The sequence below is a fragment of the Carya illinoinensis genome, chromosome 15 (genome assembly GCF_018687715.1).
Source record: "Carya illinoinensis cultivar Pawnee chromosome 15, C.illinoinensisPawnee_v1, whole genome shotgun sequence".
NCBI lineage: Eukaryota > Viridiplantae > Streptophyta > Magnoliopsida > Fagales > Juglandaceae > Carya > Carya illinoinensis.
This window is the reverse complement of record NC_056766.1, coordinates 2,940,050-2,956,406: the sequence shown is the minus strand read 5'-3', so window position 1 is coordinate 2,956,406 and position 16,357 is coordinate 2,940,050. Positions and strand designations below refer to the sequence as shown.

The 16,357-nt window shown below is 36.2% G+C and overlaps 1 protein-coding gene and 1 pseudogene across 2 annotated transcripts; both read right to left on the bottom strand.

Moving 5' to 3' along the window:
* Positions 1-273: 273 nt before the first annotated feature.
* Positions 274-7,991, bottom strand: LOC122296099 (annotated as a pseudogene).
* Positions 7,992-10,384: 2,393 nt separating this feature from the next.
* On the bottom strand, positions 10,385-15,221 carry LOC122297744 (serine carboxypeptidase-like 42). Of its 2 annotated transcripts, none has more exons than XM_043107894.1 (11): positions 15,203-15,221; positions 14,296-14,921; positions 13,319-13,426; positions 13,080-13,172; positions 12,717-12,809; positions 12,270-12,355; positions 11,824-12,102; positions 11,594-11,727; positions 11,071-11,163; positions 10,843-10,960; positions 10,385-10,742 (listed from the first exon to the last, which is right to left on the bottom strand). In XM_043107894.1, the coding sequence occupies exons 2-11, from the start codon at positions 14,540-14,542 to the stop codon at positions 10,575-10,577; spliced, it is 1,419 nt and encodes a 472-aa protein (XP_042963828.1). In that variant the 5' UTR covers positions 14,543-14,921; positions 15,203-15,221; the 3' UTR covers positions 10,385-10,574. The 2 variants fall into 2 exon arrangements, with proteins under 2 accessions (XP_042963828.1, XP_042963829.1); XM_043107895.1 differs by lacking the exon at positions 15,203-15,221 and having other exon boundaries at positions 14,296-14,606; positions 14,869-15,020.
* Positions 15,222-16,357: the final 1,136 nt, after the last annotated feature.

Here is a 16,357-nt window from a genome sequence, read left to right as displayed (position 1 = left end):
ATATGGTAAGATTTGATTTGTAAGATTTAATTTTTAAAATTTATCTTCTAAATCAAATTATGTTATGTAAGCATTTTATTAAATGTGATGTATACACAAGTTTGAGAATGTAGTTTTTCATAAGGAATTTAAATAATATGAGATATTGTAATAGAAGGACAACACAACATTACATAGTTCTTTTGATCTCTTTATTTTTTGAGCTCATAATTATATTATTGATAATGGTAATATAGACAAGTATATAAATGCAGTAATGGCAGGGAAGTCGGATTAATATCGGGGCAGCAGAAATGAGAAAAGAAGTTCATTCCATGTTTCTAGTACACTAGGCAGACACCAATGGCTGCAATCAGGTTTGGATGGATTGTCACTCCACCTTCCCACATGTCCATCACCATGGAATGCAGACATCTTCATAACATGCAGAAGTGTCACAGGAATTCTCATTTTTTTCACAACCTCCACTATGATGTCTGAAATCTCGCTTTTCTCTCTGTCATTCGTGTCTGATGAAGGTCGAGCAGTCACTTCCCAAGTATTCCAATTTTTACCATTGTTTTGCATGCATGGCATAGATTCAAGCAAGAATCATCATCATCAGTCAAGTTTAGAATATGATGCTTATTTGTAGATTAACCTAAAGTGCTTATCTGTAATGGGAAAGACGGCTATTTGTAAAATTATCACTTGTCCCAAAAGTTTAAGGGGCTGTAAAGTAGATTTTATTATATAATTTATATCAAACTCCCGCTCATGTGTGGACTAGCCTCTCTTTCAATAAGTGAGCTCAACACGTGGAATATTTAATTAAATAGAATAGAGTGAAAAGTTAGTATTCGAACTCATTACATCTGCTCTGATATTTTGTGGATTACCATGTATCCCAAAAGCATAAACTAATGAGAAGAGATTGATTTAATTATTTGTATTATATTCTTAATACGATTAACTAGCAATGATAAGCTGGTGGGAAATGTATTGACTATATATTTAAACAACACACTTCCAATGGTTTGCTTCAGTCTTGAAGAATACTCTTGTCCTAGTTGTGTTGATCATAGTCTCTGCCCAAGATGCCCAAGTGTGTAATGCTCTTCTATACCCAGCAGGGACTGGCATTCCCATATCCAATGAATTACCTATCTCAAAATAGCAGCCCCTGTCAGCTAATATGTTAGGAGCTTTCTGCAGAAATATTTGTGAAAATCTACTTCAAATGTTGGCAAAGGCATAATATTTTTATTCACAATTCAAGCAAACTGCCTAAATTCTATTTCCTATTAATTGATCACCAACCTAACAGACTCATCTAAATATGACTTTTGAGATTGGATATTAAATTCATGATCTGCCGAACATGTTTATGAGAACATGAGGACAGCCAATACCAAAGCCAGAAGCATTCACTCTGTTCATGAAATTCACAAAATGCAGGATGAAATCTAAACGCAGTGCAAATTGTTAAGAGAAAAAGGGACGTGTCTGAATAATACAATATATTGATCTTTAGGTATTCGGCTTTACAAAATATATAAGTGTACAATGGGACTAATTATGGAAATCTACATAAAAGGAAAAAAAAATATTATCGTAACATATGCCTAAAAATAAGAAATCCTCGATTGTGTGCAATCCATAAGTATGGAAAGATTGATTCTGTCAATACTCCCCATCAAGTTGGTGCATGGAGATCCGTAATGCCTAACTTACAAGAGAAGTGATGGAAAAGATCCTAGCCTAAAGCTTTGGTGAAGATATCTGCAATTTTCTCATGTGAAGAAGTGTGAATTGCTTTGAGGAGGTCGGAGCGAATTTTGTTGCGAATGATATGGCAATCGATCTCAATGTGTTTAGTGCGATCATAGAAGACTGGATTATGAGCAATGTGAAGTGTAGATTGGTTGTCACAGTAGAGGTGGAAAGGCTCAGGATGAGGAATGCCAAGATCAGTGAGAAGTTGCTTGATCCAGATGAGTTCACAGGTGGTGACAGCCATGGCGCGGTATTCAACTTCAGCAGAAGAACGAGTAACAATAGTTTGTTTTTTTGTACGCCATGAGATCGGACTAGTGTCGAGCTGGATGAAGTAACCCGTGGTGGAACGATGGGTGGTGGGACAACTGGCCCAATCAGAATCAGTATAAGCCATCACTTAAGTGGTGCTGGAAGAAGAGAAAAAAATGCCTTGGCCAGGGCTTCCTTTGGTGTAGCAGAGAACATGCGTGGCAGCAATCATATGAGGAGCTCGAGGGGCATGCATAACTTGACTAAGAATGTTGACGACATAAACAATGTCAGGTCGAGTGATGGTCAAGTATATGAGACGTCCAACGAGACGACGATAAATGCTAGGATCAGGAAGAAGGGATCCATCTTCATTAAAAAGTTTCAAATGTTGTTCCAGGCGGTCCGGGCACCAAGGTTACCACTATCAGAAAGTATATCAAGAGCATACTTTCGCTGATTCAAAACAATGCCTGCAGAAGAGCGTGCAACTTTGAGACCAAGAAAGAACTTCAAAGAGCCAAGATCTTTGGTTTTGAAGTTAGTGGAGAGAAGGTTCTTGAAAAATTCAATTTTGGAAAGAGAGTTGCCAGCAACTAATATGTCGTCAACATAAACCAGAACAAGAGTGATGGTGGTATGAGTGACAAGAGTAAATAAGGAGTGATCAGCCTGAGATTGATGGAAACCTGCATCAAGAAGCACAATAGTTAATTTGGAAAACCAGTTGCGGGAGGCTTGCTTGAGACCATAGAGGAATTTTCTGAGTCAACAAACACGGGTCTCCCCCTTAATGCAATAGCCAGGAGGGGGGTGCATGTAGACTTCTTCATCAAGATCACCGTGCAAGAAGACATTGTTAACATAAAGCTGATGAATGATCCAATTTTTTGTAGTAGCAACGGCTAATAAGCAGCGGATAGTAGTCATTTTGGCTACCAGAGCAAAGGTTTCATGGTAGTCAAGACCTTCAACTTGAGTATAGCCATTGGCAACTAGTCGGGCCTTGTATCTCTCAATGGATCCATCAACTTTGAGTTTAGTTTGAAAACCCATTTACAGCCAATGGGTTTTTTTCCAGGGGAAAGATGATCAAGAGTCCAAGTGGAGTTAGCTTCTAAAGCCTGGAGCTCGGCAGACATTGCCTCTTGCCAATGAGAATGTTTGAGAGCATCAGAATAGCATGAGGGTTCAACACAAGAGGTGAGAGCATTTAAATAAGTAATATGTGAGGGAGAAAAACAAGAATAGGAAAGAAAAGCAGATAAAGGATGAGCAGTACCTGAAGCCGGTGTAGCAAATGAAGACGCCATGGGCTCTGTGGGTAAGGTAGGACATATATAGTCATGAAGATAGAGAGGCCGTGTAGTGTGGCGGCGAGGACGAGAGACAGGTGGAGGGGAAGATGGTGGAGGTTGAGAAGGTGAAGGTGGGGAGGGTGGATTTGGAGGAGGATTTAAAGGTGTGTGAGAAGTAGGTAAAATGGGTTCGGGGACAAGAAGGGGAATAATTGGAGATGAAGAGGGGAAAAAAAAAGGTGTATGGAGTATCCTGAAAAGGGAATTGTTGTTCATGGAAGGTGACATCACGAGAATAGAAAATGGAACGTGTATCAAGATTGTAAAGTTTGTATGCTTTGCGAGTGCTGGGATAGCCGAGAAAGACACATTTAGTAGCACGAGCAGAAAATTTATCATGATGAGCACAAAGAGTTTGTGCATAACAGAGGCACCCAAACACACGAAGGTGATCGTAGTTGGGTGTTTTGTGGAAGAGAAACTCAAAAAGTGATTTATTCTGAAGAGTACAACTGGGAGTGCGATTGATAAGGTAAGCAGCAGTGAGAATACAATCTCCCCAAAAAGGAAGGGGTAAGTGGGCTTGAAAACGAAGACTGCGGGCAACATTAAGAAGGTGCCGATGTTTATGCATCCGCAATACCATTTTGTTGAGGAGTTTCAACACAAGTACGTTCGTGAATAATGTTGTGGTCAAGAAGATAAGTTTGAAATTGATGAGAGAGAAATTCTTGCCCATTATCGGTTCGAATGATTTTAACATTGGTGTTAAATTGATTTTTGACGAGAGCAAAAAAATGCATCAAGTGAGTGTAAGCTTCAGATTTAAAACGCATTAAATATATCCAAGTAGTACAGAAAAAATCATCTACAATGGTAAGGAAATAATGTGCTCCTGATAAAGAGGAAGTATGATATCCACCCCAAATATCACAAAAAATTCTATTAAAAGCAAAAAGACTTTTAGTAGCAACAGTTGGAAAGGATAATCTAGTGTGCGTAGAACGAGCACAAACATCACAATCAGAAAGAGTACAAGGAGAATAAAAAATAGTAGGAATAATAAAACGAGAGGGATGACCTAGATGTTGATGCCATAGGGTCTTATTGGTAGTGGATTGAGTAGCAAAAACCATGGGGGGGTCGGGACGGTACACGTAAAGCCCATTGCATAGTTCACCCGCTCCAATCGGTTTCATCAACTGTTGGTCTTGAAATAAGCAGTTATTAGAAGAAAAAGTAACAATGCAAGAATTGTGAAGGGTAATTTGGAAAACAGATAGTAAATTGAAGGTTAAAAGAGGAACGAAATAAACTTGAGTGAGGGTTAGAGATGGAGATAAAATGCAGGTGTCGAGACCTTAGGCAGGGACATCTTGATCCGTGGGAAGCCGTATACAATGGGGGTTTGCAAGAGGATGAAGATCGGCAAAAGCATCCTTGTGGTGGCAAATATGGTGGCTGGCGCCACTGTCTACCACCCAATGGAGGCGCCGATTGAGAGAGAAATCAAGAGAAGGGGAGAAGAGATTACCAATGAAGTTGACAGAGGGCTCAATCGGAGAGGGAGTTGGCGCAAGCAAGCCAAGTAGTTTCTGGTAGAGCTCCGGTGACAAGCCAGGAACCGGACTGGAGTCCAACGGGGCCACGGAAACATGTTTTACGCTAGACAGTGGCTGACCGAGAATAGAGGGCTGGGTTTTGGGTCTCGGGTTGCGGCCAGGGGGATAACCCACGAGAGTCCAGCAACGGTCTCTAGTGTGTCCATCTTTGCCGCAAGCCGTGCACTTGAAGATGGGTTTCGGACGCCCACTGGATCGAACAACCATGGCCATGGTTTCCGATGAAGGGGGATGAAGGTTGAGCAACCTTTGTTGTTCTTCTTGAAATAAAATAGAGAAGACTTTGATGATGGGTGGAAGGGGATCCATGGCCAAGATTAGAGTATGGAGAGAAGCGAAGGAATCGTTGAGGCTGAGAAGAAACTGAAACGCCCCTTCATTATTGGCTTGCTGCTGCAATGCTTTGTTGGAGATGACTGAGTTCATCCCAAATTTGTTTGATTTGGTTGTAGTAATCATGAACTGAATTTGTGGTTTGGTGTAGAGAAGAGAGAGTCCGTTTGAGTTGATAAATTCTGGCATTATTGCCATGACAGAAACGAGAGGAAAGATCAACCCAAACATCACGTGGGTTGGTATGATATTCAAGAGAGTTGGCAAGAGAGGGGCTAATAGAGTTGAGAATCCAAGTAAGAACCATATCCTTCGTTTGGTTCCATTGAGTGTATTCGAGTGTGTTGGGGGCAGGAGGGGTGAGGGTACCATCAACAAAACTAAGTTTGTTTTTGGCATTGAGAGCTCTGGTCATGACCTTTTGCCATTTGGGATAGTTGTCGCCGGTGAGAAGTCCATTGACAAGAATTAAGTTTGGGGAATCTGAGGGGTGGAGGAGGTAAGGGGAAGGGGGGGAAGGGGGGGTTGGGTTGGATGAATCTGTCATGATATTGCAAGACCGTGTCTAGCCTGATACCATGTTAAGAGAAAAAGGGACGTGTTTGAATAATACAATATATTGATCTTTTGGTATTCGGCTTTACAAAATATATAAGTGTACAATGGGACTAATTATGGAAATTTACATAAAAGGAAAAAATATTATCGTAACATATGCCTAAAAATAAGAAATCCCTGATTGTGTGCAATCCATAAGTATGGAAAGATTGATTCTATCAATACAAATCATGTTGCATGCATTAGTCCACGTGCAAAACCTGAAAAATGGAGCAAGATGCCTCAAACATGATAAGAGATAAAATTGAAGAATTAAAACTAGAACATAAATTAAATCTCTATTTACCCTGTTCATGTAGAATCATACAGCAAACTCCTCAAAGTAAAAATTAAGAGTGTCAAATCGTGTTAACGGGTCGTATTCGTGTCGTTTCAAAACATATATATTATACTATATAGCTCAACCCTAACCCGACCCGTTAAGTTTATTGTATCAAAATCTCAAATCCTAACACGACCCATTAACATAACGGGTCGGGTCGGGTCGGGTTAACCCGTTTTGACCCATTATTGAATATTATGAAATAGGTTAACAAGACATAATACGACACGTTTCAAACTATTTATGTAAATGAGTTAAATATGTTCAAAATTAACCTGTTTGACCTAATTCAATTTAACATAATTTTATATAAATTTTAAAATCACAATATTTATAAAAATTAGAAAACTAACTACAAGTCTAAAATTACAATCCAAATAATAAAAATATTGAAATTGAAATTTTAACAATTTTACTTTTAGGTATAAGGATATAATTGTAATTTTAACTTTCTTAACTGTCATAACGGGTTGATCCGTTAAGCAATCGTGTCTTAACGGATCAACCTGTTTAGACTCAAATCCATTAAAATCAAACCTTAACCAGCTATTATCATGTAGTGTTCGTATTGAATTAACGAATTATATAATATACTGTCATTCCTAATAAAAACTACCAGGAATTTGAATACATACCAAAATTATAACTAGATAAGAATTTCAATCGGTGCACAAAACATACTCAAGCCTGAGACAACATAGAAACTCACATTTTGTTAAATAGCCTATTTTTTGTCCACCAACCGCCTGAGTTAAACATGAGAATATCATAATCAATCCATTCTTTGCTAATGTCATCCATCACGTCTACTCTAAGCATTCTCTTGACCCACTTTGGTGCGTTCCTAGGCACAAGACCATGTTGCACCAATAAAACTGATTGATAAAAGTCAATACTAAGATTAAAGGAATTGAAGCGTACACCTAAAAACCTAATCAAACTTACTTGTTTGGTTAACCAAAATTAAAAATCTCATCTCATCTCATCTTAATTCATCATTACAACTTTTTTAAATCCTCATACAAAATATAATAAATAATCTAACTTTTTCAAATCTCAATACAAAATTAATATTCAAAAATTATATTATAATAATATTTTATTCATTACTATTTAAAATATCTTATCTCATCTGTATGACCAAACGGAAAAGTGATCTTATGCCCACTGACTTCAAATACACTCTTCTTATCCTCCACCCCTGCCATAAGCAGGCATATAAAAGACTCCCACTATGCTCTACCCAATGAATCACCCACAAAAGCTACTCTTTTTCCACAAAACTTCTCAAGGAATGCACGCGCATTGAAGATCACAATCCTGAGGCTTCCACCTCCATTTTGCATAATCTCTATCTTTCTGCCCATTTAGCCCAGCAATTCCACCCGGGTTCTGCAAATGGATAGTTCGAGGCATTGTATAAAGGGTTACTTTCACCACAGATCCAACTTCCGTCAAAGACATTACATGTGCCATTAGACTCAATGTATCGTGTTTAGTTTGGTCCAAAAAAATTCTCATCTCAAACTTAAAATTCTTATATCATCATTACAATTTTTTTAAATCCTCATACAAAATATAATAAATAATTCAACCTTTTCTTAATTTTTACAAATCCCAAAACAATAATAATATTAAAATATAATATTTTAATATATCATCTTAAAATTCAAAATTCTCATCTCAAAATTCTCACTTACCAAACCATGGAATCCCAGAAGTTTGTATGACTGGAAACAAATACAAATATCACAATGCCATAGCTAGAAGGAAATATATCAGTGAGGCAAATGTGAGCAGTCAGTTGCCACTTGCACACAGAGGCCTGAACTGGCTATATATGTCCCAATTGAACCTACTCATCTTCTCCATCTTTTGAACTAGCCACAACAAACAAGAACAATTGTCAACATGTATGAACCACGATAATTTAGCAAACCCACATTAAGGCCATTAAGACTAGTCCAAAATACCAACACTGATAAGCAAAGGAAAGTGAACACTTAAATAAAACAAGATTAACATTTAAAGTTAAGTACTTAAACGCATCTAAATAACGGGTGATGTTATAACAGTGGCCTGTAATACCTGTTTCGTAATTAAACATTGATTCTAACTGAAAAAGCTTTTAACTGTATTGGTTGACGCTGATAGAAAGAGCACCGTTCAAATTGCATTTACGTAATAGAAGTAAAATAAATTGTTTTTACACTGACAAAAAAAAGTAACTGAAGAATCCCGCTAGTGTTTTGATATGTCAAGCTGCTATGCATTAAATACTCCTCGAGGAATCGTTTCAAATGAAAAGAAAGCATTGTTAAATCAGCTTTGTTACATACAGTCGGTATGCAGTCAGTTGTACGGAATGATTATATTTAAGGGAACCTACATGAATTATAAAAAGTTATAAAAATATTTTTTTTTTTTTTTTATGTAAGTCCCGTATTAATTTTTTTTTACAGCCGACTGCACGCCGATTGCATCTCCCGACTGCAAAAAGTATTTCTCTTGTTAAATTAGCTACAGAGAGGCATCAAATTCTTTTTCTATATCAACTCTTTCAATTAAGAAGTCGATTACAGAGTCAATTACTCAATGGCAACGTTAGTTCAATTATAATCTACAATATTGGATCAGGACTATGTACTAATGGTCTTAGGGAGGCCTTGCTATAGTTGGGTGCTTGGTAATTAATGCGTTCGGCCTCAAAACAGTTTCAAAGTTATAGCAGCCTTTTTTTCTTTTTCTCGTTCTTTTTTTTTCCCCCCATTTTCTAGTTTAACTTACCATAGAGAGTTTTTTCTTCTTCTTTTTCTTTCTTTCTTTCTTTCTTTTTATGATTGTACTCACTAGCAGTACGCACGCAGCACACACCAATTATCTCTCCAAATAAGGCATCAGGGCTCCATCGCTGGATGGAACTTAGAAGACTGGAGGTAGAAACAAGCTGTGGAATGGTAACGCTTCCAGTGTTGGAGATGGCTCATTCGGCCAATTTGTGCACACAAAAGTGTTACTAATATGAAATTTTTAATGTCCAAGTTGAGGCTTTTGCTACAAGACAATTGGCTTGTCTGAGAAGTGAGATAAGATGAGAATTTTGTGAATAGTAGTAAGATAATTTGAGTTGAGTATTTTTTGAGTTTTGAGAAATGAGAGAGAAAAAGTTGAATAAAAAATATTATTAGAATATAATATTATAATATTATTTTTGTTTGGAAATTTGAAAAAGTTGAATTATTTTTTATTTTTTATTTGAAAGTTTATGAAAGTTTTAATGATTAGTTTGAAAAGGTTGTAAAGATTATTTTGAAAATTTTGTATCTGAATTATGTTTGGGAATGAAATAAAATGAAATGAGATTGAGATAAAAATTTGAGATGAGACCTATTTCCAAGCAAGAATAAAAGACAGTTAAGAACAAAATTCTTAAAAGCTTGTTTTATAGTCTGCAAGAACCAATCAGAATTGCAAATGGATCTGAAGATGTGGAGTGTTCCTTCCAGGGAAGAGTCCAGAGCTCATTACCGTTTACCAAGCATATCTAACGAATAAGGAACGCTTGACCCAAAATACAAAAACTGGGGTAGAAACCTAGTTGTTGTTCAAAAACTCATTTCTTTTTTTTCTTTCTTTTTTTTTTTCTTTTTTTTTTTGTCTTTTTTAAGAAAATGGAAGGTATCCCATAATTTTTATCGTCCAAAACTCGAAATTGGGAGGCCTTGTACAATGCTGTCTCAGACATATATACCTCTAGGCACCTATAAATATAAATATTGTAAAATATTTGTAGTAATTTCAGAAAGTTAAGACACGTTTTCCCCACTAATCCGGACTGTAGTTTCCTCAACTTTCAAATGAAAATACTGTCATTACCAGAGCGTACAACTCCAAGCAGCCTGATAGACTTCTTATTATCTATGTATCATTGCACTAGTTTCAAGTGTAACTATGCCCAAAGCTTCTCCAGTGAATTCAGCACTGCAATCTATTCAACGTGCCTGACTGGAAAACATCCCTTGTTTCTATTTTTATGAAATTGATGGAGTGCCATGGCATTACCTGACTTATTTCATCTGATAACAGTTTGAATTGAGTCATCATTATTAAGTTCTTTCATCTCCATCAGAAATAAGTTGCAACCACAATGGAATGTATAGAAGTCCATCCAACAAAACAGAGAATGCAGAAACATTCTATATGAAATTACATTTGGAATCTGTTCCTTCAGCAAATAAATTTGAACTTGTTTCTTCTCTTCATTATTACCACTGAAAAACCAACTCCTATCTTATGCCTTTGAATGAAGAGATCTCAGAATGATGAAACAATTTGAAACTTTTGACAACAATGTAAATGATAGTTGAAACCTTATTAATCATCAATTGAAGGACGAGTTGTGTTTGGTAATCTCCGGCCGCGCACAAATGAACTGAATAGATGTAATGCCCTTGAGGGCTGTGCATATGGTACCATATGTGCAGCACCCCTTACTGTGGCAAAAGTTAATAAATTCCCATACTCAGTTGCCCAACCTCCCACCTATTCAAAATACAAACAAAAGGCAGCGGGGAATTATGACCGACCCAGATAGAAGCACTATAGGAAGAACTCTAAAAAAATATTGGAGTGCATTAAGTACCTGGCCCTTGTGAAACCAAGCTCCATATGGGACTGTAATCTTGAAATTCAAATCATGAGCCAATTCTCGGATGAGTGTCCGGGATCCCAGTAACGGCACAACAGAATCTTGATCCCCACTAGAATTGGTTCAATCAACAACGGTATTATATATAGCAATCAAATTATTGATCAAACTATGCTAGCTTAAAATTAGCATGTCTGCTCGTATATCTTTTCTTCAAATTACCTGAAAACCCAGACTGGAATGTGATTTTGGATTATTCTTTTGAGCAAGGGAAGAATGTTAATGTTACCATCAGTATCACTGTAATCCAGAACACTGCACAATAAAAAAGTGAAAATATCAGTTAGACCATGTTAGCAAATTGCAATTGTTTAGAATATATTGTTATTGTCAACCCTAAAAAGGAGCTTGTATGACAAACAAGACCACCAAAAATGTTGAAAATCAAGTTAGAGGAAAAATAAGTCCACGTGAACTTATGTATAGTTTCCACATAGTTTAGTCATAACTTTGTATAACTGAGCAAGTTCTTTGTTCTTTTTACATTTGATTAAAATTAAGGAGTTATAGCCTCTTCTTGACAGAAGTTGAAAATGACCATTAGATGTTGAAAGATAAATAAGCAGTTAAATTGCAACATACTTCCACTTCCACACAGGATACATTTGTATAGCTTACAGCATATAGAAGTCTCTTATTTTTAACTTCCAAAGTTGGTAGGAAGCAAACTGCACGAAATACTTACGAACTGCACATGGACCAGCCATAAGGTAATCTGGTACGATTTGCATGAAGAGCCTTCTGAACTTCAGGAAGGTTGAAATAGAATCGTCTTTCATAGGTTATACAAACATCAACCCCAACACTAATCTTAGTAGCCTGCAGAAAAGAGATGGAAAGGCAAATTTGACCATTAAATAATACAACAGCATAAGAATACATAAGCGGAAAAAAATTAATTAATACAAGCTATACCAGTTTCCGCAAGTTGAGCTCTTGCTCTACTAGAGATGGATAACAAATATCAAGGATCACATCATAATTGTTTATATATTCCCCAACGACAATGTTTGCGCTATTGATGGCATTTTCACATGACTCAGTCACATTGTGAGGACTTGCAAAGGCATAATCATTGAAATCACACTCGTTCATGATTGCAAGGCCAATTTCATCAGAAATCATTCCATGAGACCAAAAGAATTCATACGTTGCTGCAACATCTCGATCAAGTCTTAAAAGGGGATTCCCAATCTAAACAGAGAAGAATAGGTGAACAGATTAGATAAAATGCACAACATGAGCAAGATACCAAGGAAAATCTTTAAAAAATACATATATATATATACACACATAAAGTGAAGAACTTAGGTTATGAATGAATTGTGGGGTATCAATAAAAATGTTTAATGTTTTCTTACAGCAACCCCTTTGATGTTGAACTTGAGACCAGTTGAATATGCATTATGGTCAAGCAGAGCAATTGCCAATTGTGGTATGTAATGCCCTATATAGAGACATTTACACATATAAGGAACCTATAGAAACTTGGAAAGCATGAGGTGAAAGAGGCAAAACAGGGAAAATATAAGCTTTTATAATTGAACCAGCCCTGCTCATGTATTGTTCAGTAAATTAAACTGTTGAAGAAAAACAGATTAAGTTAAATTGCTCTAAGAATTAAAGCAATAAATTTTCCATATGCGCCATGGCACATAAATTGACAATCAGAAACTCCTGAAATAGTAAATCCTGTTCTTTTCTCTTCTCAGTTCAAATCAACAGATAAATCTAGAAATGTTGTACTGTAGGGGTTGCAAGAAAACAATCCAGATATCAAATGAAACTTCTATTATTGTTTGTCTAACCCGCATAGCTTTCTCCAGTGAGAAACAGTCCTCTGGATTTGAATTCTGGAAACTTCTCATACCATTTCATCATAAATATATGCATATCCCTAGCTGCAAAGAATAAGAGCATTAGCTTGGAACAATCCGAGTGGAACCAGTTTTTAACACACAATAGTTTTGTTGTGTGTGTGTGTGTATGCACATCCCTAGCTGAAAAAAATAAGAGCTTGAGCTTGGAACAAATACAAGTGGAACCAATTTTTTAGAAGCCAACAAATCTGAAGTTTTGTTGTGTGTGTTGTTCTTAGAGTGAACACTCTAGAACAAACAAACGCTAAAAATCAATTTAAAAGGAGAAATGGTTTGAGCTATTCTCTTTACCAGTGGAGGCATCTCCACAAGTATAATCTGAACTTGTATTCGAGTATGACCATCCTACTCCAGCAGGAGACTCAACAAAGAGGAGATTTGATGCTACAAAACGAAAAGATCAGGAATAAGATCTATGGAATGAATTAGTACCAGAACTTAAAAATTAAGCAAAGAAAAAATATTAAGTCCCCACTACATGCTCCCAACCAAATAAAACAAAATCCCACATTACATGCTATGTGACATACCTCGATTCCATGACATTGAATTTCTTCGAAGGCCTCGACCATCACCTTTGGGATAGAATGGGCCCAACTCTGTAAAGGCACCTCCACCGATAGAGGAACAACCAGGACCTGAATACAAGAGGCTCTTATCATTAATTTGGTGCCTAAGAGACGACACCCCCCCCCCCCCCCCCCCCCCTCCCCCCCTTCTCCTTTTCCCTCTTATACTATCTCTCTCTCGAGCAGATAAATTTTATTTAGTGTTTATAACTTTTCTTAGTAATTTTATTTCAGTGTGGGAGCTCATGGGACAACAAGATTAAAACTCTTCCTATCTCACTGCTAAAAAGGGGCAAAAACTCAGCAAACAGTAATTTAGAAGGCGACGTTCATCCTCTAGATCATAAAAGAACATTATGTATGTTTAATAACTCTGTTTACTAGGAACAACCAAGCAACACAACCAAGAGTTGCTAAAGGCCTTAAAGTCTAAATATACCTTTTTCATTCTCAGAAATTCTAATATTTTACAATTGCCAAAAGGTTGGAGAAGAAGTGACCGTTGTGAGAGTCCAAGTACAACACTTCACACTTAGAGAAAGTAGGAACTAAATTGCATTTCAAAAACTAAAAGCCGGGGAAAAAGAATAGTGCCAATAACAACGAACATGAGTGCACAGTGAACAAAATCCAACTACATAGGAAAGAACAAAATGAACACTACAAAAGAATTAAAAAGAGAAAAAAAAACTATCCACATAGTCACCGAGAGTAGACACAAGATCCAGAAGTACAATGAAGAAACATCTTCAAGTTTATAAAAAGAAACAAAGTAGAAGGAACCAATCGAACAAGTCAGAAGAACAGTCCACACATACAAAAAGTAATAGAATTTACTTTTAAAAAAACATCACGTCATGAAAATGCCATTGAGATAGGAGTTCCATTGTTCACACATGATCAGCAGGTATAAATGAAAGGAGAGTATAAGAGCCAACCTCCATTGAGCCAGAGAGTGAGAGGCTTCTTGTCAGGCTCGTTGTCTGCCTCCACAAAATAGTAAAACAGGCTCCTCCCAGCCTTGACATCTACATCAACATACCCAGCATACTGCCTGAACCCAACCTTAGGCTGTCCAGGCAGCCTTACCACCAGATCCTCAACTGGGTAGCCTTCTACACGAATCCCAAACAACCACACCAACCCCACCACTACCAAAACCCCACCAAACCAACACTTACCCATCTCAGGAAATCCCGAGATCCTCACGGAAAGACCCACCCTTTTACCCGTTACCTACCGAATTTCCCTATAAAAGATATATTCCAGCGAAAAAGAGTATGAACCAAAAGATAAACCATAATATTAAAAAAGAAAATGTATCTTTTGTTACACGTTCAGATTCCGTATTACTTTATCCGCAAAACAAAAAGATCTGTTATAAAAGTCACGTGAATCCAGGGCTACATGAGCAAAAAGTGCCTCATTCAAAGTTCAAGATCCGATCTGTTGAAGTTGCTGTATGTGCACTGTACATAACACAGTTCCAAAGAGCAAGAGACGGACATTACCAGTTGCAGACTTGCAGGCTACAGCTGGGACAGTAATTTCCGTTTCAGATTGGCTGTTAAAGAGAACCGGAGAGAGAGAGGGAGAGAGACAGTAGGAGATAAGTTGGGAAGTATATAATATCCAAAGACTTGACAGTCAAAAAAGTCAAAACTCAGATGTTTAGCCGCTTCGTGAATATTTTTTATATTTCATGGATAGTACGAAAGAATCAGTATATTACTAAACAATTTAATAAAATAAGGAATTATTATAGTTTATTATATCATAATATGTCACGCAGAAGAAACGAACCAACCAGTGAGCAGAATGCAAAATAATCTGTTTGTAGCGAACCTCTCTCTTTTACCATAGAAAGAAGACAATTCGGCCGTCCTTTTTGCTTTTTCTGGGTAAGCCCGTCTGGCCGTCCTCACTCCGAACCTGTTGCTCTCCACCTCTGAAGCTTACATAGACTGGAGCCCACCGGAACTTTTTTAGAACAAAGAGCGGCAAGTTGGTCAAGCATAGACAGTTACGGACACAATAAATATTAGATAAAATAACTTATAAACTGTTATAATTTTATAAAATCTGTAAGATTTAATATACCATATAAAATCACGATAATTTATAAATTTACTTTTATATAATTTATTTATGATTAAAAGATTTTAACCTTATTAGGTATGTTTTTTACGAATAATTAATGGCCTGGTCCCTTCAAACCTGCATCAAATAATGTCTTCTTATTTTTTTTTAAGGATTGGTGTTTTTTTAATTATTATTTTTTTTTTTTTTAAGGATTGGTAATTTTTTAATCATAAACGGGTGGGAGGATTCCAACCTGATTGTCTGTTTTGGAGAACATGTTTCATGCTATTTGATCCAAAGAATCTTGATAAGATTGGTGTTTAGCTTATAATTTTCTACAATGGAATCGAAACTATAGGATTAGTATCATATTAGACATAAGTTTGAATTTACTTTTTCTGTCAATTCACGTGACTCGTGAGTTGATCAAATTAATTATTTTATTTTATTTATGCCCTACTTATACCCAAAAAAATTGGAAATGACTGATTCCCTTGCATATGTAAAAATGAATAATGCAATTTTTAATTTTATCGTCCTCTCATTTTTAATGTTTAAGCGTTTATTTTTGTCATAAATCAATATAAGGGCCCACAAAGCACAACCATGCCAGAGATTTCTGAAGAAGTTTGTAGAAATACAAGTCTAGAGATTTCTGAAGAAGTTTGTAGAAATTTTAGGTACTGTTTAGTCATCAAAATTTTTTATCTCAAATACAAAATTTTTATTTCATTATTATAATTTTTCTAAATTTTTATATAAAATATAATAAATAATTTAACTTTTTTCTTAAATTTTTCAAATTTTAAAATAATAATAATATTAAAATATAATATTTTAATATTTAATCTTAAAATTTAAAATTCTCATCTAAAAAATCTCAGTAGCCAAATAATAAATATATAAGTTTTTTAGACT